General features: G+C 42.8%; 1 protein-coding gene across 2 annotated transcripts in view; it reads right to left on the reverse strand.

The window, feature by feature from the left end:
- Window positions 1–4,631: 4,631 nt before the first annotated feature.
- OCRL (oculocerebrorenal syndrome of Lowe) overlaps window positions 4,632–16,019 on the reverse strand; it is a 50,552-nt gene continuing 39,164 nt past the window's right edge. Inside the window, exons 18-23 of one of the 2 annotated variants that reach the window (XM_011988849.1) lie at window positions 12,813–12,836; window positions 10,045–10,161; window positions 8,899–8,983; window positions 8,148–8,275; window positions 7,220–7,331; window positions 4,632–7,030 (exon numbers count right to left, since the gene is read on the reverse strand). In XM_011988849.1, coding sequence (XP_011844239.1) covers window positions 6,906–7,030; window positions 7,220–7,331; window positions 8,148–8,275; window positions 8,899–8,983; window positions 10,045–10,161; window positions 12,813–12,836 — 591 coding nt within the window. In that variant the 3' untranslated portion in view covers window positions 4,632–6,905. The remainder of the gene's footprint in view (window positions 7,031–7,219; window positions 7,332–8,147; window positions 8,276–8,898; window positions 8,984–10,044; window positions 10,162–12,812; window positions 12,837–16,019) is intronic. The other variant, XM_011988850.1, reaches the window with a different exon arrangement.

Genomic DNA, 16,019 nt, shown 5'->3' on the forward strand with positions numbered 1-16,019 from the left:
TGCCCTCACCTTCATGCCCAGTCCAGCTGGGGAGACAGTGGCTGTGTTTAAGAGCACAAATCTCTGAAGTCATTTTCTGGTCAGCCACTAGCTAAGTACCAAGTTACGCCGTCTCTCTGAGTCTGTTTTCTCACCCATAAAAGTGGGATAATGGCCGGGTACGGTGGCTCATACCTGTAATCCCAGCACTTTGGGAGGCCAAGACGGGTGGATCACAAGGTCAGGAGTTCAAGACCAGCCTGGCCAAGATGGTGACACCCTGTCACTACTAAAAATACAAAACTTAGCCGGGCCCTGTCACTACTAAAAATATAAAACTTAGCCAGACGTGGTGGCACATGCCTGTAATCCCAGCTACTCGGGAGGCTGAGGCAGGAGAATCGCTTGAACCCGGGAGGCGGAGGTTGCAGTGAGCCAAGATTACGCTACTGCACTCCAGCCTGGGTGACAGAGCTAGACTGTGTCTCAAAAAAAAAAAAAAAAAAAAGGTGGGATAATGTAGTACTTTATCAGCCTATTGTAAAGGCTAAAGTGATATTAAATGTATTAGTACCTGGGATAAATGACAGCTAGGGTTATTCGTTATTACTCTTTCTAAAGTTAGGAGAAGGAGCATACAGAAGTCATGTCACTTCCCTGAGTAAAGGCAGCCACGGCCTCCTGTGGTGTTGAATGAAATGCAAGCTCCTGCCAGAGGTTCCTCAGGCCCTCTGTGACCACGTTCCTGCTCGCCTGTTGTCCAGCAAGTCCTGTCCCTCACGGAGTTCTGCCTGGCTGTCCCCTGAGCACGGCCAGCTGTTTTGCTGCCTCAGGGCCTTTGCATTTGTCTTTTCCTTTGCTCCGAATGTCTTTTGCCAGATCTTGCACGTGTGGCTCTTTTTGTGGGTATTCAAATCAAGATATGGTGCCTTGGCTTCCTGAGGTTTAAGTCTCAGCTAAAACATCACCTCCTCAAAGCAACTTTTCCTGACCAAGGCCCCCCGCTGTACCCTCAAGTGCATCCCCCTGTTTGATACTCTCCACAGTACTTGTCAGGATCTGTAGTGACCATGGGTACTGTTAATTTGCATATCTGTCCACCCTCATCCCTGCCCTGCCCTCTTGATGAAGGCACCATGAGAGCGGCAACCTTGTCTGGTTTACTTCTAGATCCTCAGCACCTTGAACAGCATGGGGCACACAGGAGCCACTCAACAAATACTTGTTAAATGAATAACCCATACTGAGATGCAAGAGGAGGGGTGATGATTGATGGGGAAAAGTCCAGAGAGGGTGGAGGAGAAGGGCTCAAAAGTGCAGGTGGAAGAGCTGGTCTTGGCGAGGAAGACCGCTTATTTCTCAGACAGATGGAAAGAGGGAGAGATGGAGTTAAGCTGGAGACATTTTGATGTGCAGGGGGCAAGACTGTTTCGACATTTTCACAAAGCAAAGGGTACAGTCATCTGCTGGGAGCTGAAGGGCAGCAGAAGTGGGTTCTGGGCCTGGAAGTCAATGGAGGGCTTGGGAATAACTCCACTAGCTGCCATTTATTTAGCACTTAGGCACCAGGCACTGTTCCAAGGCCTGGAAATGTATAACTGATCTCATCCTCATGATGATACTACGAGGAAAGGTGCTATCATTACTTTTAAGATGTGGATACACCTTCAATACATACAATTTTTCTTCTCAATTATACCCAATAAAGCTGGGGAGAAAAGACATGGAAACCAAGGCACAGAAACGTCAATTAACTTTTGATCAGGGTCACATATCTAGGAAGTGGCAGAGCTGGGATTTGAACTCAGGAAGTCTGGTCATTGGAGCCTATGTGAAGAACCATTATAGTTTTCTGCCTCCCTAGGCCCCGTGGAACAGGTACGTGAGGTCATCAAGAGAGGAAGAGGAAGATTGTGGAAGAGTACATGGCAAGTCCAGGGGCAGTCAGCCAGAACGTTGTACCAGAAAGCCCAGGAATGAGGGCAGAGAGTCAATGGGACAGGGCGGGTGACTTATGGTTAGGCACAGCAAAGATGGGGACTGAGGCAAGAGAGAGAGAGGAAGGAGTTTTCTGGGTAAACAGCACATGCAAAGGCCCTGAGGTTAGAAAGAGTTCAGCTCACCGGGAGGGGTAAAAGGACAGTATCAGAGTATAGTGGCAGGGGTGAGGAGGGCTTATGGTAGGCAGAGGTCAGATCCTTTAGGGTGGTATTCCTCAAAGTGTGGTCCAAGCACCCCTGCATCAAAATGCTCTTGGGTCCTGATTTAGAATGCAGACTCTGTGCCTTATCTCAGACCAACTTACTCAGAGTTTCTGGAGTCTAGGAATCTGCTTTTTAACAATGTCTCCAGGTGATTCTTCTGCACATGAGTATTTGAGACCCACTGACACAGGGCCTGGTAGGCCACAGGGAAGCTTAGGTTTCATTGTAAATGTCACTGAAGGGTTATCCACAGGGAAGGGATGAGACTGATGTAATTAAGTCATGCTGCCTGCTGCGTGGAGAATGGATTGGAGGGCAGCAAAGCTAAAAGGAAGACCAGGCAGGGCATGGTGGCTCATGCCTCTAATTCCAGCACTTTGTGAAGCCAAAGTGGGAGGACTGCTTGAGCCCAGGAGTTTGAGACCAGCCTGGGGAACACAGGGAGAACCCACCTCTACAATTTTTTTTTTTAATTAGCCAGGCTTGGTAATGTACACCGATAGTCCCAGCTACTCGGAGGCTGAGGTGGAAGGATCGCTTGAACCTGGGAAGTCAGGCTGCTCAAGTGAGCCAATCATGCCACTGCACTCCAGCCGAGGCAACAGAGTAAGACCCTCTCTTTAAAAAAAAAAAAAAAAAAAAAAAATACAACAAAAAAATTAGCCCGGCATGCAAAGAAGGGCCGACCTCCTTAGCTAGCAGCCTGTCTGGCCTCCTTCCTGATAGTTGGTGAGAATTCTGCCTGTGAGAAGCACTAAAAAAAAAAAAAAAAAAAAAAGAGAGAGAAAAAGAAGACCAGGCAGGAAGCCATTACAACACCCTCGTAATGGTGATGGCCTTGACCAATAAAATCGGCAGTGAGGGTGATGAAAAGTAGATGTGTGGGGCACGCTGCTGACGTGGTCAGTCAGTAGGAAACAGAGAAATCAAGGCTAGCTCCTAGATGCTTAGCCCTAGCAACTGGCCAGATGGTGGTGACATTCTCTGAGCTGAGGGGAGACAGCTAGAGGATCTAAGTTGGGTGGTAGTAAAAGAACCAGAAGTAAAATAATTCTACTTTGGAAATGTGAAGCTTGACATGCCTGTGATACATGTGAGGGGAGATGCCAGCTAACTAACTGGATATACTGGGCAGGAACTCGGAAGAGAGCTATGAGGTGGAAACGTAACATTTGGAAGCAGGGTATTACAGATATTTACAGCCACGGAAATTGATAAGATGCCACCAAAGGAATTAATGGGCAAGCAGAGTAGAACTGTTTGAAAAAAAAAAAAAATGCCACTATGCCATGCAGTGTCACTAACCTAAGTAACCTTAGGTCAGTCATTGTCCCCTCTGAGACTTTCCCTATCCAAACAATGAGATCAGATTAGGTCATCACTAAGGTTCTCTCCCTAACATTCAGTGATGCCACTGTTGTAATGTGTGGCTTTTACATTATGAGGCTACACCAAGAGTCAGTTCTTCAACTTGCCCTGCAATCAGAAAGGCCCTACTGGGTCTCCTATAACAGAAGCCTAGCAGCTGGGGATGCCATTTCCTCTCTAACCTCTGGAAAGATAGACCACCATGCCTGCTATTCACATTGCCTGCTGCTATGTAAAAACTTCTGGTGTCAGTCTCCATCTGCTGGGGGGAAAATCACTCTCAGAAAGAAACACCTTCTCCTGCCAAGGCTTTGGGTGGGGCTTCAAAAGTTGTTTATGACAACACTGAGTCAGCACATTAAGCAGGGTCAAGCTCACAGCTGGAGGGAATTGGAAGAGGGCCTTAGTAGAGAAGAAACCTCCAGCTGTGGCTTCTTCAGTCTCAAAGGGAATGGAATCAGAATCCACAAATTCATAATGGAGACTGGCACCATGCTCAAATCAGGGGTTTCCTCCCAACATGTTAGACAGTTCAGATGAGAACAACAAAAAAGTACTAAATTTATGGACTTGATCACCCCAATAAGTCATAAAAGTTCAAAACTGGTTTTCAAAAGCTGCAAAATAGGATTATGTTAAAACAGGCTCTCTGGGGAGGCACATCTTGAGGCTATGTGAGCAGTGGTAACTGGGTTCTCCCCAGATGTGCATCTTAGGGTTTGTCAGGTTTCTGGGGCTGGAGGGATCACAGATCTGACCTAGTGTGACATTTACATGAATTAAGAGTCAACGTCCTTTCCTCTAATTCAGTTGTTTTGTTGCCTGAATCCTTAGGGTTAAAATAAGGGTACTTGGCTGGCCTCTGAAAGTATAGGACGCCTTTATTAGCCTCTGAAAATGCACGGTTTCTTCTCATCTCTGAGGGTGAATATACCAAGAATTCTTATAAATGGTATTTCCCTGTAAGACAGGTAATGACAGTACAGGCACAGCTGATGGGGACTGCAGTCAAGTCGAATGGAACCCAGTGACACATAAGCCCTCCCTCCTGAGTGCTTCCTCACCAAAATCACACTTTGCTTTTTCACACAACATATATTTATTCAGAAAAAAATTTGCAATAAATTATAATAAAAAAGATGACACGAAATATAGAATCCCACTAGCAGCTTTGCTTAGTGATCAAGACGTTTTTGGGAAATCTAACAAACAATTATAGAATAAGAAAACAGTGAAAGGGAGACTAACGCAATGTCACCACATGGATTTAAACCATTTCTTCCCTAAGACAGCAGGTGCAGAGTCTTTCCCTACCAGTTGAATCTGAAATCATTACTTCAGAGCAGCTACAAATTAGTACCTTAGAGGACTTGGGAATTACAGGTGGGGTGTTGCAATAGGCATGGTAGGGAAGCAGATTTCTTCTGTCTGGGTCTACGTCTTGTCTCCTCTACCTAGAGATTGTCTAAAATTCTCAACCCTGTATATGTTCCAGGATGAGGTGTAAAAAGGTCGAGGCAGTACACCAACTTAGTGTTTTGACCTGATGTAGAAAGAGATAGGATACTGCATACGTGCAGCACAGAGCCTCCACTAACCACACCCTTGATCACCCAAAGATCCCAGGTCAATGATATGCTAGAAAACAAGCCCAGGAAAGGTATTTCCCTGGGGTATGATCCTACCCCAGTGTCTATTATCTGCCTCTTTTTGTGGTCACTTTCTGGCCTTGCGGAGATGACAAACCTGTTCTGCTCTCAGTCTTCCATTAACTAAGTTCAACGCCCAGCCCCTGACCTATCACACCTCCAGCTCTGTGGCACCAGTAACTTGACTCCTACTGCTTTAACTCTCAATCAGGAAAGCGTTTAGCCGTATTGCAAAATACGTACCTTTTTTTTTTTCCAAGAAATGGGGGAAATCACTGGTGGTGCCTTGGATATGCTAGAAATGTCATGGAGTCAATGCCCAGGATCGTACATCGAGCCTGTACGTTATGTTCCTTGCAATTAACATAAACAGGCAAGGGTGGTTATAACAAAAGAAAACCAGGAGGAAACCAATTGCATCAGGCAGTTTTGCAGTCAGTGGTTGGTGGCTTATCAACCAATATAGATTAATTTTTTTAAAAAAGGCTGTATCACAGAGTTTGAATAAATGAAAAGCTCAGAGGGTCATCTTGGATGGGAGAGGTAAGGTGCTTGGTTGGTCCTGTTGGCCAGTCTCTTTACACAACACTGGATATGGTCTGGGAGCCAAGGGGAGCCTCTAAACCCTTTACGTGCAGGAGCTGGTTGTAGAGCACAGAGTCAGTCCCGCTGAGGAAGGAGGTGACACCTGCCCTTGGTACTTCAGAAGACCAGAAAATGGATTCTAAGGGTCATCCGCAACACCTTTGCTGTGGGAAGGATCAATAGCTCTAGATGGGCCTGCCTGAGGTACAAGACTCCCTCTTTTACTGTGGGGCCAGTGTTGCTCTGGAGGTGGATGTCTAGGCAGGAGATGGGTCTCAGAGACATCCAGGATTAGTCTTTCTGTAAAATTTGAGTAACAATAGGAAAAGGATAGTGGGAAGCAGGACCCGTCAAACACGAATGCTCTCACTCTTCAGATACTCAAAGTGCTTCCATTCTGATTGTGATTCTCTCACATCGATGGGATGCCATCTCTAATAGTCCCTAAAGTTATGCTACTAAATGTGATCTAAGAGAATATGGTTCCACCCAGTGCGGAGCCATGAAAAGGCCAATGTTACAGAGACATAAAGATGCCATTGTAGTAGAAATGCACAAATGCATGTAATAACTGCACGCAGACAGTGAACTCACTGTTGAGGACACCCAAGGAGTCACTAGCCTCACTCAGACTTCGTTCAAAGTGACAGAACGAGGGGAGTGGAGTGCAAAGGAGTGATCCGGGAAGGGGTGGGTCAAAAGTGCATTATACAAAGGACTCTAGACAAGTCTCAGCTACAGCAAGTAGTGCTTGTAGGCCTAGAATGGGAACATCTCAGAATCTAGGCCTAGGGTACTAAGGACAATCATGACAATTAGATAGGAGGGCAACAAACACATCCCTAGGTAAAGGAGTGTAAATACAGATCTTTTTGCCTTATAAAGAGAAAACACAAAAACACCAAAATATGGTAACTTTGGCTTGGCAATATAAGTCTAAAAGTATTTTGCTGTGGAGGATATGGTAAAGGAGGGATTAGGAAACACTCTTCCTTTTTACTATAAACAGAACTTGAAATTCTGCAATAGACCCTTCCTGTGGCATGACTTTTTAAATCATTCTGAAATACTTGGAGCCCGAGATCGTCTGCTTCTAGAATATCAGAGAATAGTAAAAGCCTTAGTCTTCTTCGCTCCCAAGCAGAAAGCCCAGAAGGAACTGAATAGCACGCTGGCGGTCACTTGGAGTCTGTCTTGCCATAAGGTTGGGTGGAGGCCTCAGGAGAAGACTAGTGAAGAGAGTAGCTAGAAGACGACAGAAAGACAAGCGGAAACTTTTGTCAGACATAACCTAAGCAAAACCTCAGGGCTGGAGGGCCTGGGGACAATGACTGTTGACTGCCATGTGCCTGCACACGCAGTAAGGTATATACTGGATACAATGCATGAAGAGTATTCTCAACAAATGTCCCATGCTGCATGAAGCACTCTTACCGATCATGTTGGCATTGACGCTATTGTATTCAGAGAATTTTAAGAGTTCTCGAAGGAATGCCATCAAGTAACGGAAAACATTTCTATGGCATCTCGGAAGCTGGGAGATCACCTGTTTTTAAAAATAGGGGTAGGCAGTGAGAAAAACAGGTGGAAGATGAAAGTAAGAGGAACTTACAGCTGCCATTAATAGCAGTCTATAATCCAACTCTTGCAGGACCCGTTTCATCTATCAACTTCTATTATCTCCTCATGGCCAACACAACACCTTCCAAATTATAACTTCAAAGTAAGAACGGCCGTGCTGTTTGGTCCCCGTCCACTCAATGACCAGGCCACATGGTCATCACACATTCACACGCACACCCCGCCTCACAATAGGTCGGTGTTCATCTGCTCTTTCCCAATTCCGCAGGCATGTAGCCACAGAACCTACCAAGCTGAATGGTTTTGTTCTTTTTTGTTTGAATGGTTTTCTTTACAATGTCACTTAACATGGATGGGGACTCCTCCCAATACTCACTAGTCCAATTCACAGGTACTCTCAGTTACTGTGCATTAAAATCATTTCAGGATTAAAAACACACACCAAGAAGAGAAAAAGAAGAAAGGCTCCCAAGTGTCACCCATCCTTCCAGCCAGAATTCCATGTACAATCAGCTTCACCAATTTACCCTAGAGTAGAGGGATCCACCCCGCTGTTTTCTGTAAACAGAAATAGGCCAATGGGGAAAAGGTGGCAAATATCATAGGAAATAACACAACCTAAAATTTAAGGGTAGCAACCCTCAATGTTCGTGTCCTGCCACTAATAACAGATCCAGACCCATCCTACCAGACAGCTGGCTGCCTATCTGGCTCTGTAAAACTGATGACTTCTCTATGGGGGAACCTGCGTCAAACACATCCTCAGGTCAGTAGAACCCACCTGTCGGCAGATCCGGGGATCATGAGCAGAGTCAAGACATCGCTGATACAGCTCATAACAGATGACTGGCTCTGGCAGGGCTTCCAAGAAAATGAGCAGTGCTTCAGCCACAGAGTGGTTGCTGCCAGCTGAATTAACTTAAGTCAAGGGAAAGGGGCTCCAGGAGAAAGGCCACACAGAGCCCCGACGGGCTCCTTTCCTCAAGCTCCTGCAGGGACTGTTTCCCTCCTCTTATTTGGGGCACACTGATCCTAATGGGGGCTTGATATTTTATTGATTCAAGTGCCCTGCAGCTGAGTTGTTACAGAATTGGTCAAAGACTCTTGGCAGCTTTGGCCCAGCTTCAGGGTCAGGGGAATATAGCCTGCAGAGTGACAGTTGACACTGGAGCAGTCCTATAAACCAGTTGCCCATGTTTCTCATCCTTCTCCCTGCCCTGTCAACAGTACGTGTGGTGGCAGGAGTGACTGATCACCTGAAGGAGAATAGTACCAGCGTTGTGGCTTCTACGTCCCATGCTTTTTAAGTCATTGTTATCTACCCCTTGCTTCCTTTTAGTAAGAGCTGGATATGGAAAGAGGTCAAAAGTTCATAAAAGGAAATGAGAAACAAGTGGATAGTCAGTGGTTATCCTACAATGAAAGACATTACAAAGAAAATAAATATAGAACCACAAAAAGCAAAGAGAGGTGCGAAGAAGAGTTTGACCAAGTACTCATCCAGCTTCTTATGCTTTGGTCGCAAAGGATACGGATTGTCTCAGGAATGCTGGTATCCAGACAATCAATGATCTGCTGGAGCTCTTCCTGCATTCCAGGAGTCTGGAACAGGTCCTCCTACCAAAGAAGTCAGAATGAAGGGAACAGGCAAGATAATCACTCCTGAGGTTATGATGATTACCCAAGGATCAGAAGAGCAGCAGGAAGCAAAAGGGAAGGGTGGTATGTGTGTTAATAATTACAAATGGAGGTGTGAAAATAGCACATTTTTCCTTTAGCATTTCTCTAATCCATGTGAAATGTTATTTCAAACAAGAAAATGTTCTTTCCAAAGGTTTTAGCCTACACCTGATAAGGCAGGGGACCAGATGGCTAGAGCAAGAAACCAGGTGTTCTAATCCTAGCCTCTTTTTAAATTTTTTTTAATAGAGATGGGGTTTCACCATGTTGCCCAGGCTAGTCTCGAACTCCTGAGCTCAAGCAATGTGCCCGTCTTGGCCTCCCAAAATGCTGGGATTACAGGCATGAGCCACCGTGCCTGGCCTACTTGTAGCCTCTTGACAAGAAGCAGAAGGCAGAGTCCAAACAGAATAACCACATTCAAATGCTAGTACTACTGAATGCTGGGGAAGGAGGAAATCGCATGCTCATACTAAACCTTGCTTTCAAGTTACATTATTCTTCAGTAGGTAAGAGAACATTACCTTTCAATTTAGTCCCAAGAAATGTCTCTTTTGGGGGTGAATGAGTTGGGGTGGCATTTTAGATAGGATTTAAAAGAAAAACTAGGACCAAGTTAAAAAATGGGTTTAAAATCTGCTTTAGATTTAAAAATCTCTAATGCCTACATGACTCATAGCCAAAGTAGGCATTATAGACTCAGGTGTGCAGCTGTCCAGGGAAAAGAGAGAGTAGCCAGGAGACAGGTGCTCTTAATTTGGTCCTGGCTCTGCCACGACTAAACTTAGGCCTTGGTCTTAGTAAATAACTTAGCTTTGCATGCTTCAGCTGTGACATCTGTGACTAGGGACACTTCCACCCACCCAGTTGATCTGACAGTGCCACTGTGTGCAGGTAGCTTGGGAAAGTTAAAAGCGCTATGCTGATGCGAGGTGTTATGATTTCCTATAGTATTTACACACCTTCCAAAGTTGTAGGGAAGGTCTACTCTCACTTACCTGGTGACAGGCATATTTGAATAGGTGATCTACTAGAAGCCAGATCTCCTTGGGGACCTGAAGGGGTCTCTCACTGGCACCTTCATCCAAAGGAACCATTTGCAGAAGGGATTTCTCCTAATAGATGGAAAGGGATGAGAATCAAAGGGGTCTCAGAATAAAGATTTTGGTGTATAACTTAAAGTCCTTCAAATTCTGGTCATGCAGGTACAATGTGATCTTCATCTCTTAAGATTTTCCATTTCTTCTCAGTGGGGACACCCCTGGTCAGAAGGCACTTGATAGCGAGTCTCACAGTTAAAGGATGTCCTTTCCTAAATGCTTCACTTAATTGTTCTGCATTTCATTTGAGTTTATGATGTTTATTACATGGATGCCTTGTGTTTAAATCCTTTCAAAGGTGACACTGAGAACCAGTGCTCCAGTGATACAGTCACAGTGGAGTCCATACAGCATTGGTGACTTGGGGGGACTATTAAATTACAATTGTCAATATAGTACTTTGAGAGATCAGGGTCTACACTTAGGTATTTGTTTATTTCTAACTTACTCTTCCTTCAGGTCTTACCACAGATACTGTTGTTTGTTTTCAATGTTGATTTAAATGAGCTTCTTTGGTTTTCAGGAATTAACGAGAACTCTCCACAACATTAGACCCACATATGTAAATATTTCAGGCTTGATGGAAGTTCTAATCTTAAGGCACTAAAACTCATAAGCCTTAAGGTCCAAAAATAGTAAACTGAATATAGCTAACCAAGAGGCAGAAATACCATGAAAAGTCTAAGGTCTGAGTCCAGAAGTTACATTTTCTAGGAATAGCTCAGTCAAGATTTCTAGGGGCTTTTACTCCTTTCATCTATCTTTCTACTACTATCTGTTATATTCTTCTGAAAGAATTTTGTAAGAGAAAAACCCAGAAGTGGCATAAATTAAATCAATCACTATATGTGAATTGGAAATGGCTAGGAAATAAATTCAGTTATCTTAGGTTCATGTAGTCAAATATAAATTACATGAAAAAATGTTTGAAATAGTAAAGGCATCTGAACGTAGCTTTCAGAAAAATCCCAGTGGAGAGAACTATGACCAAATTTTTTGCATCCTCCTCCCTCCCCCGCCTCTAGCTTGAGGTCATATATATTCTGCATGTTTAACTAAGAAATTCTTGCCCAACATTGTGCAACTTGTGAATTCCATCCACAACCCCCAGTCACGTAGCTTTGAAAGAAAAAAAAAAAAGGAGCATGTCACTACTTTGACAGAGACCACATACACCACAGCCGAGCTGAGGTCTCTTCTCAACATTATGTTCTTTAACAAGCACTGATGACCTTTAAAAGCTGCTGTGCCTTTCTAAGGGAATAACAAAGAGAAGGGAGTGTGACAGTTGGTTACCATTTAAAATCTTTCTTTTTTTTTTTTCCACATTCAGTTTGCTTCCTTTCTGTCCCTGGGATTCTATCACTTGATATTCATGTTCCTAATAGTTGCCAGAATGTCTATCAATGGCTCATCCATTTACTTCTTTCCAGTTGCAAGTATCAAATCCAAGCATCCACATGGTATTTGAGCCAAAACACTGTCCATCTTGCACTCTGCTAACTCTCTGGACCAAATGCAGCACATGTACTGATTCTTTAGCAGATGCCTCTAAACTTGCCATATAGAAATTATGCAGCACTGATTCGCGTACTTTTTAAAAAGTCTGACATCCAACTGGAGCTTTTCCTATACTAAGGCATTAAGGCAATACAAGGTACTGTGTAAGATAAAAAGACAGAACATGGACTGCTCTTAACAGGGAAGAGCTAGGAAGCACAGCTGTCTCAAACCTTGGTGGTTTAAAAAGGTTAATAAAATGTCAGTAGATTACATACACCATCCACTATTCATTTTCAAATTCCTGTATGATAATATGGAATGCCACAGTTGTGTCTCCAAAGTCCAGAGAAAAGATCATGCACAAGAAACAATACTTGAATAATTTCACAAATTATCCTGAACTCTAATTTTCAAAGGAAAACCAAGTTACTTTGTCTTCTTTCAACAAGACACATTCAGCGCCTGATAAGCCCACACTTTGTAACCTTACTTAGTGTTAATAACTAAAGCATGAAAACAGCACGCCATCCCCATCATCAAAAGGCATTAAATTCCACCAAGTGGGGAGGGTGTATGACTTCAGCAAGTTTTTCAACCTTTCTGGGCCTTGGTTGTCTCATCTATTAGAATGGAGAAAATACCTTACCCTGTCTGAAGGTAGAGGCCTGAACCAGATGATCTTTTATGATCTTGTTCAGGTCCACAATTCTATTCTATGCTCTATTTCTTGATCATATCTGTGTATTTTTTTCTGAAATTAATTGCTATGATCATTAACTTCAAATCATTCTTAATGCAACAGAAAGCTACTTCTTCTGGTTTTATTGTCATTGGAAATGGAGGACAGCTAACTGGTACCCTCCTCCAATTCATGAGCATTCAGATACGTCAAGACGGCTCTGTAGTTACTTCTCATTTCAAAAATACAAATCTAGAACCTTGAGTCCTACTGTTTTTATGTTCCGAGTCTCAATGACTTGACTGCTACAGTAAATATCTTTCCTGTACTTCAAACACTTAAGGACAGCTGGTAGGGCTTTAGGGGAGTCTCACCAAGTCAGAGGTCTCTGATATGGGAACGCCTAGGGACAAATTCCAGGGACCACAGTTAAGTGTTAATCAAGCAGAGGGAAACTCTCATAACCACCAATGGATTGCATTACCTTTTCTAGGAAGCTGTCTTCTTCCTGAGAGCGGAGCAGGAAAAGAAAGTCATTGACAGACAGAATATGATTAGAATTAATTTACAGAATTAGAAACAGATCAGTATTAGAACTCACTATCTTACCAGACATACATGCTTTAAACAGCTTTGAATTCTTCAAATAAATTATGATTGTTGAAAATGAAATACATTTTTCATACACAAAGTTCTCTACTAGACATTTTAAATTTTTGTGCAGTTTGAGAATATCACTCAATAAATACGTGCGGTTCTAGACTTCTGTGTCCTTTGGCATCTGCCAACTGACCCAGCCAAATGCCCCAAAGTCTCTTCCTGTCTCCTGCTTGGAGGCAGGTGCACTGAGGTATATACCTCACTGAAAGAATATGGCTGTAGGCCCAACAGTGGCCATCTGGAAAGAGATGGTAAACCACTCTACTTTCCATTTTCATTCTTCTCACGCCAGCCAGCCTCCTAAGCAGCATCCCAGATTCCTTTTTATCTCCTCGTATCCACTCCCCTCCTCAAAGGCCCTCAGAGTGCCCAGATTTGAAGGTCTTTCTGAACTATAAATGAATTTCATTTCAGACCTTTGCAGATCAGAAGATCCATCATTATCCCCTATTTTTATTTTCCTATTGGGTATAAGAGAAAAAAGAGAGGCAGGGGATAGGTAAGAAGGTATCTTTTTAATCTTCCTGTCTTTTATGCTGTTATTACAATCCAATAACAATAGCAGCAATAACTACCACCACCACTTAGGAAGCATCTGTCATATACCAGGAACTGTGCAAAGTGCTTATATACAGTCATTTAATCTGTACACACGTCCAAAGTAGATATTATTCCCATTTTACAGATGAAGAAACTGAGGCTTTGAAAGCTTAAATTATTTTCCCAAGGCCACACTCACTATTAGGTAGTAAGTGGCTGAATCAGGATTGGATCCCAGGTCTGATCAACTCCACAGTCATTATCACTATGTTCCGTTAGACAATTCAAAAAGGACAATGTGACTGCTTCCTGGACAGAGAGGTAGAGGAAAACTGTGAGAATGTATTCTCCATAACAGCCTAAGGACAGTGAGAAACCCCACTTAAAAGACAGCGTGGTTAATGGAAAGAGTATAGGTACTGGTGTTGGACAGGCTTGGGTACAAATCTTTGCTCCACCTCTTGGCAATTTTGTATAACCCTCGCACAAGTTACCAAACTTCATAGAGCCTCAGTTTCTTCATCTCTAAAATAGGGATAGTAATATTTACCTTGAAGCAGCCTAAAACCAAGGGGTGATGGGGCAGTATGCCAGCAGAAGGTCTGGGTCCCTCAAGGTTCCTCATACCTCCCCAGTGACTCCCAACCTGGATTGTTTCAAATCTGACTGTGGACCACTAAGCGCTCAAGTCTAAATTACATGTCTCAGTTCTTACAGGTAAAAGGAGAAATCCCAATCTTACTGTCTGAGATGCACGGGAGCTGGGAGTGGACAGGGAGGAGGAAAAGCATGTGTTCCCTGGCATTCCTAGTGGTAATACTGAATGCATTCCTCCCAGACTGTTATCCATGGGGATTAGGCGTTTTAATATTGGTAGATACTTCACGAATTAAACATGCTTTTGTGGGTTTACCTAGACTCTTAAATATCACATGAAATAAAGTAATTAGAATAATAGCCTCTATAAGGTACGAATTTATAGTACTATAATTACAATACCTTTTAATGTCAAGTTGATTTTGAGTACCCAACATCTGATACAATTTTATATTAGAACCTCTTGTAAAATTTAGGACGTGTTATCAAATGAAGAATCTACCTGACACATTTTATATTTTTCCTTCCATGAATATCTGATACATGATATGAATAAAACTAGACAGAGATTTTGTATACTAACCTGTCAAACCAGGCTCTCAAAAAAGTTTTCTTTAAGCAGCAGCCATCCTCCGGTACAAGGCATTGTGCTAAAATGCCTTTGCAGGGGAAGGCAATGAGAAATGAGGATAAAGGAGAAATACCTGGTTTGTCCCTGACTCTGATTTGCAACTGAATTGGGGTGAGGAGTTCCAGAGTTTACAGACTGGTATTGTCATAATTCATGAATACGAGTTCTCAATAGATCATTGCTAGCCCTTTAAAAGACTCACAGAATTTTAAAGGGTAGAGATGGGGAGAGAATATTACAAGTGGAAGAGGCAGAAATAAACAAAAGGCACAGAGACTGTAAATCACAAATTGAGATTACGAAGAAGTTAGTCATCTGTTTGTGGGGTGCATGGAGAATGCCAAGAAAAATAGTGGGAAATAAATCTGAAAAGGTATGTTGAAGTTAGCCTTGGGGGGACCTTACATGACAGATTAAGGCATTCGGATTGTATTCAGCAGGCATGGGGGAGCCACTGACTACCTTTAAGCAAGGAAGTGACAGGCCCCAAAGCAGTAGTACAGAAAGATCAATCTGACAGCCCTGAATAGGGAAAACTGAAGGGCAGAGACAGAGAAAGAGAGAGAGAGAGAGACAGTGAGAAAGACAAGGGGATCATTCAAAGGCTACCGAGGTAGGTCAAGCAGAAGAAGGTAAACATCTTAATAATGGAAAATTATAAACATATATATACACACACACACACACATAGGTATATATATAATTTCTAAGTATATATATATTAAAGGGTATATTATATATATAATAAAAGGTATATACATACACTTACAAATGAATACAAGAGAAAACTCTGAAAGAAGAATCGAAAGGACTTTGATTAAATACGGATGGAGGGACAAGAGATTTACTTCTCTAGGTACAGGCACAAAGAAATAACATAGAAATTACATTGAATTAAACCCTGGTCTCAATTTTGAAAATAGAAATGTCACTTAGCCTTTATTAGTAAACAACTTACTCCCATAATAATCGTAAGGTCTCTACTATGAATCACTTAGTCCAACGAATTTTAAAGAGCAGAGATGCCCACTCTCTGCAAAAGGCTATACATGGATTACATTTAAAAAGGAAACTGAGTTCAGGATTTCCCCAGTGGGACAACACTGGCACACAGCAAATGCAATGCAAATCATTCTTTACCCCAACATTCACCCTCAGAAGAATATTCCCCGTGGCAAATGCAGCTAAAATAATATAAAAGAGTCAATTAGAGGTAGAATATCCAAATTTAAAAATAAAAAGCATAGCCGAGCACGGTGGCTC

The sequence above is a fragment of the Mandrillus leucophaeus genome, unplaced genomic scaffold, assembly GCF_000951045.1.
Source record: "Mandrillus leucophaeus isolate KB7577 unplaced genomic scaffold, Mleu.le_1.0 Scaffold339, whole genome shotgun sequence".
In the NCBI taxonomy this organism is placed as follows: domain Eukaryota; kingdom Metazoa; phylum Chordata; class Mammalia; order Primates; family Cercopithecidae; genus Mandrillus; species Mandrillus leucophaeus.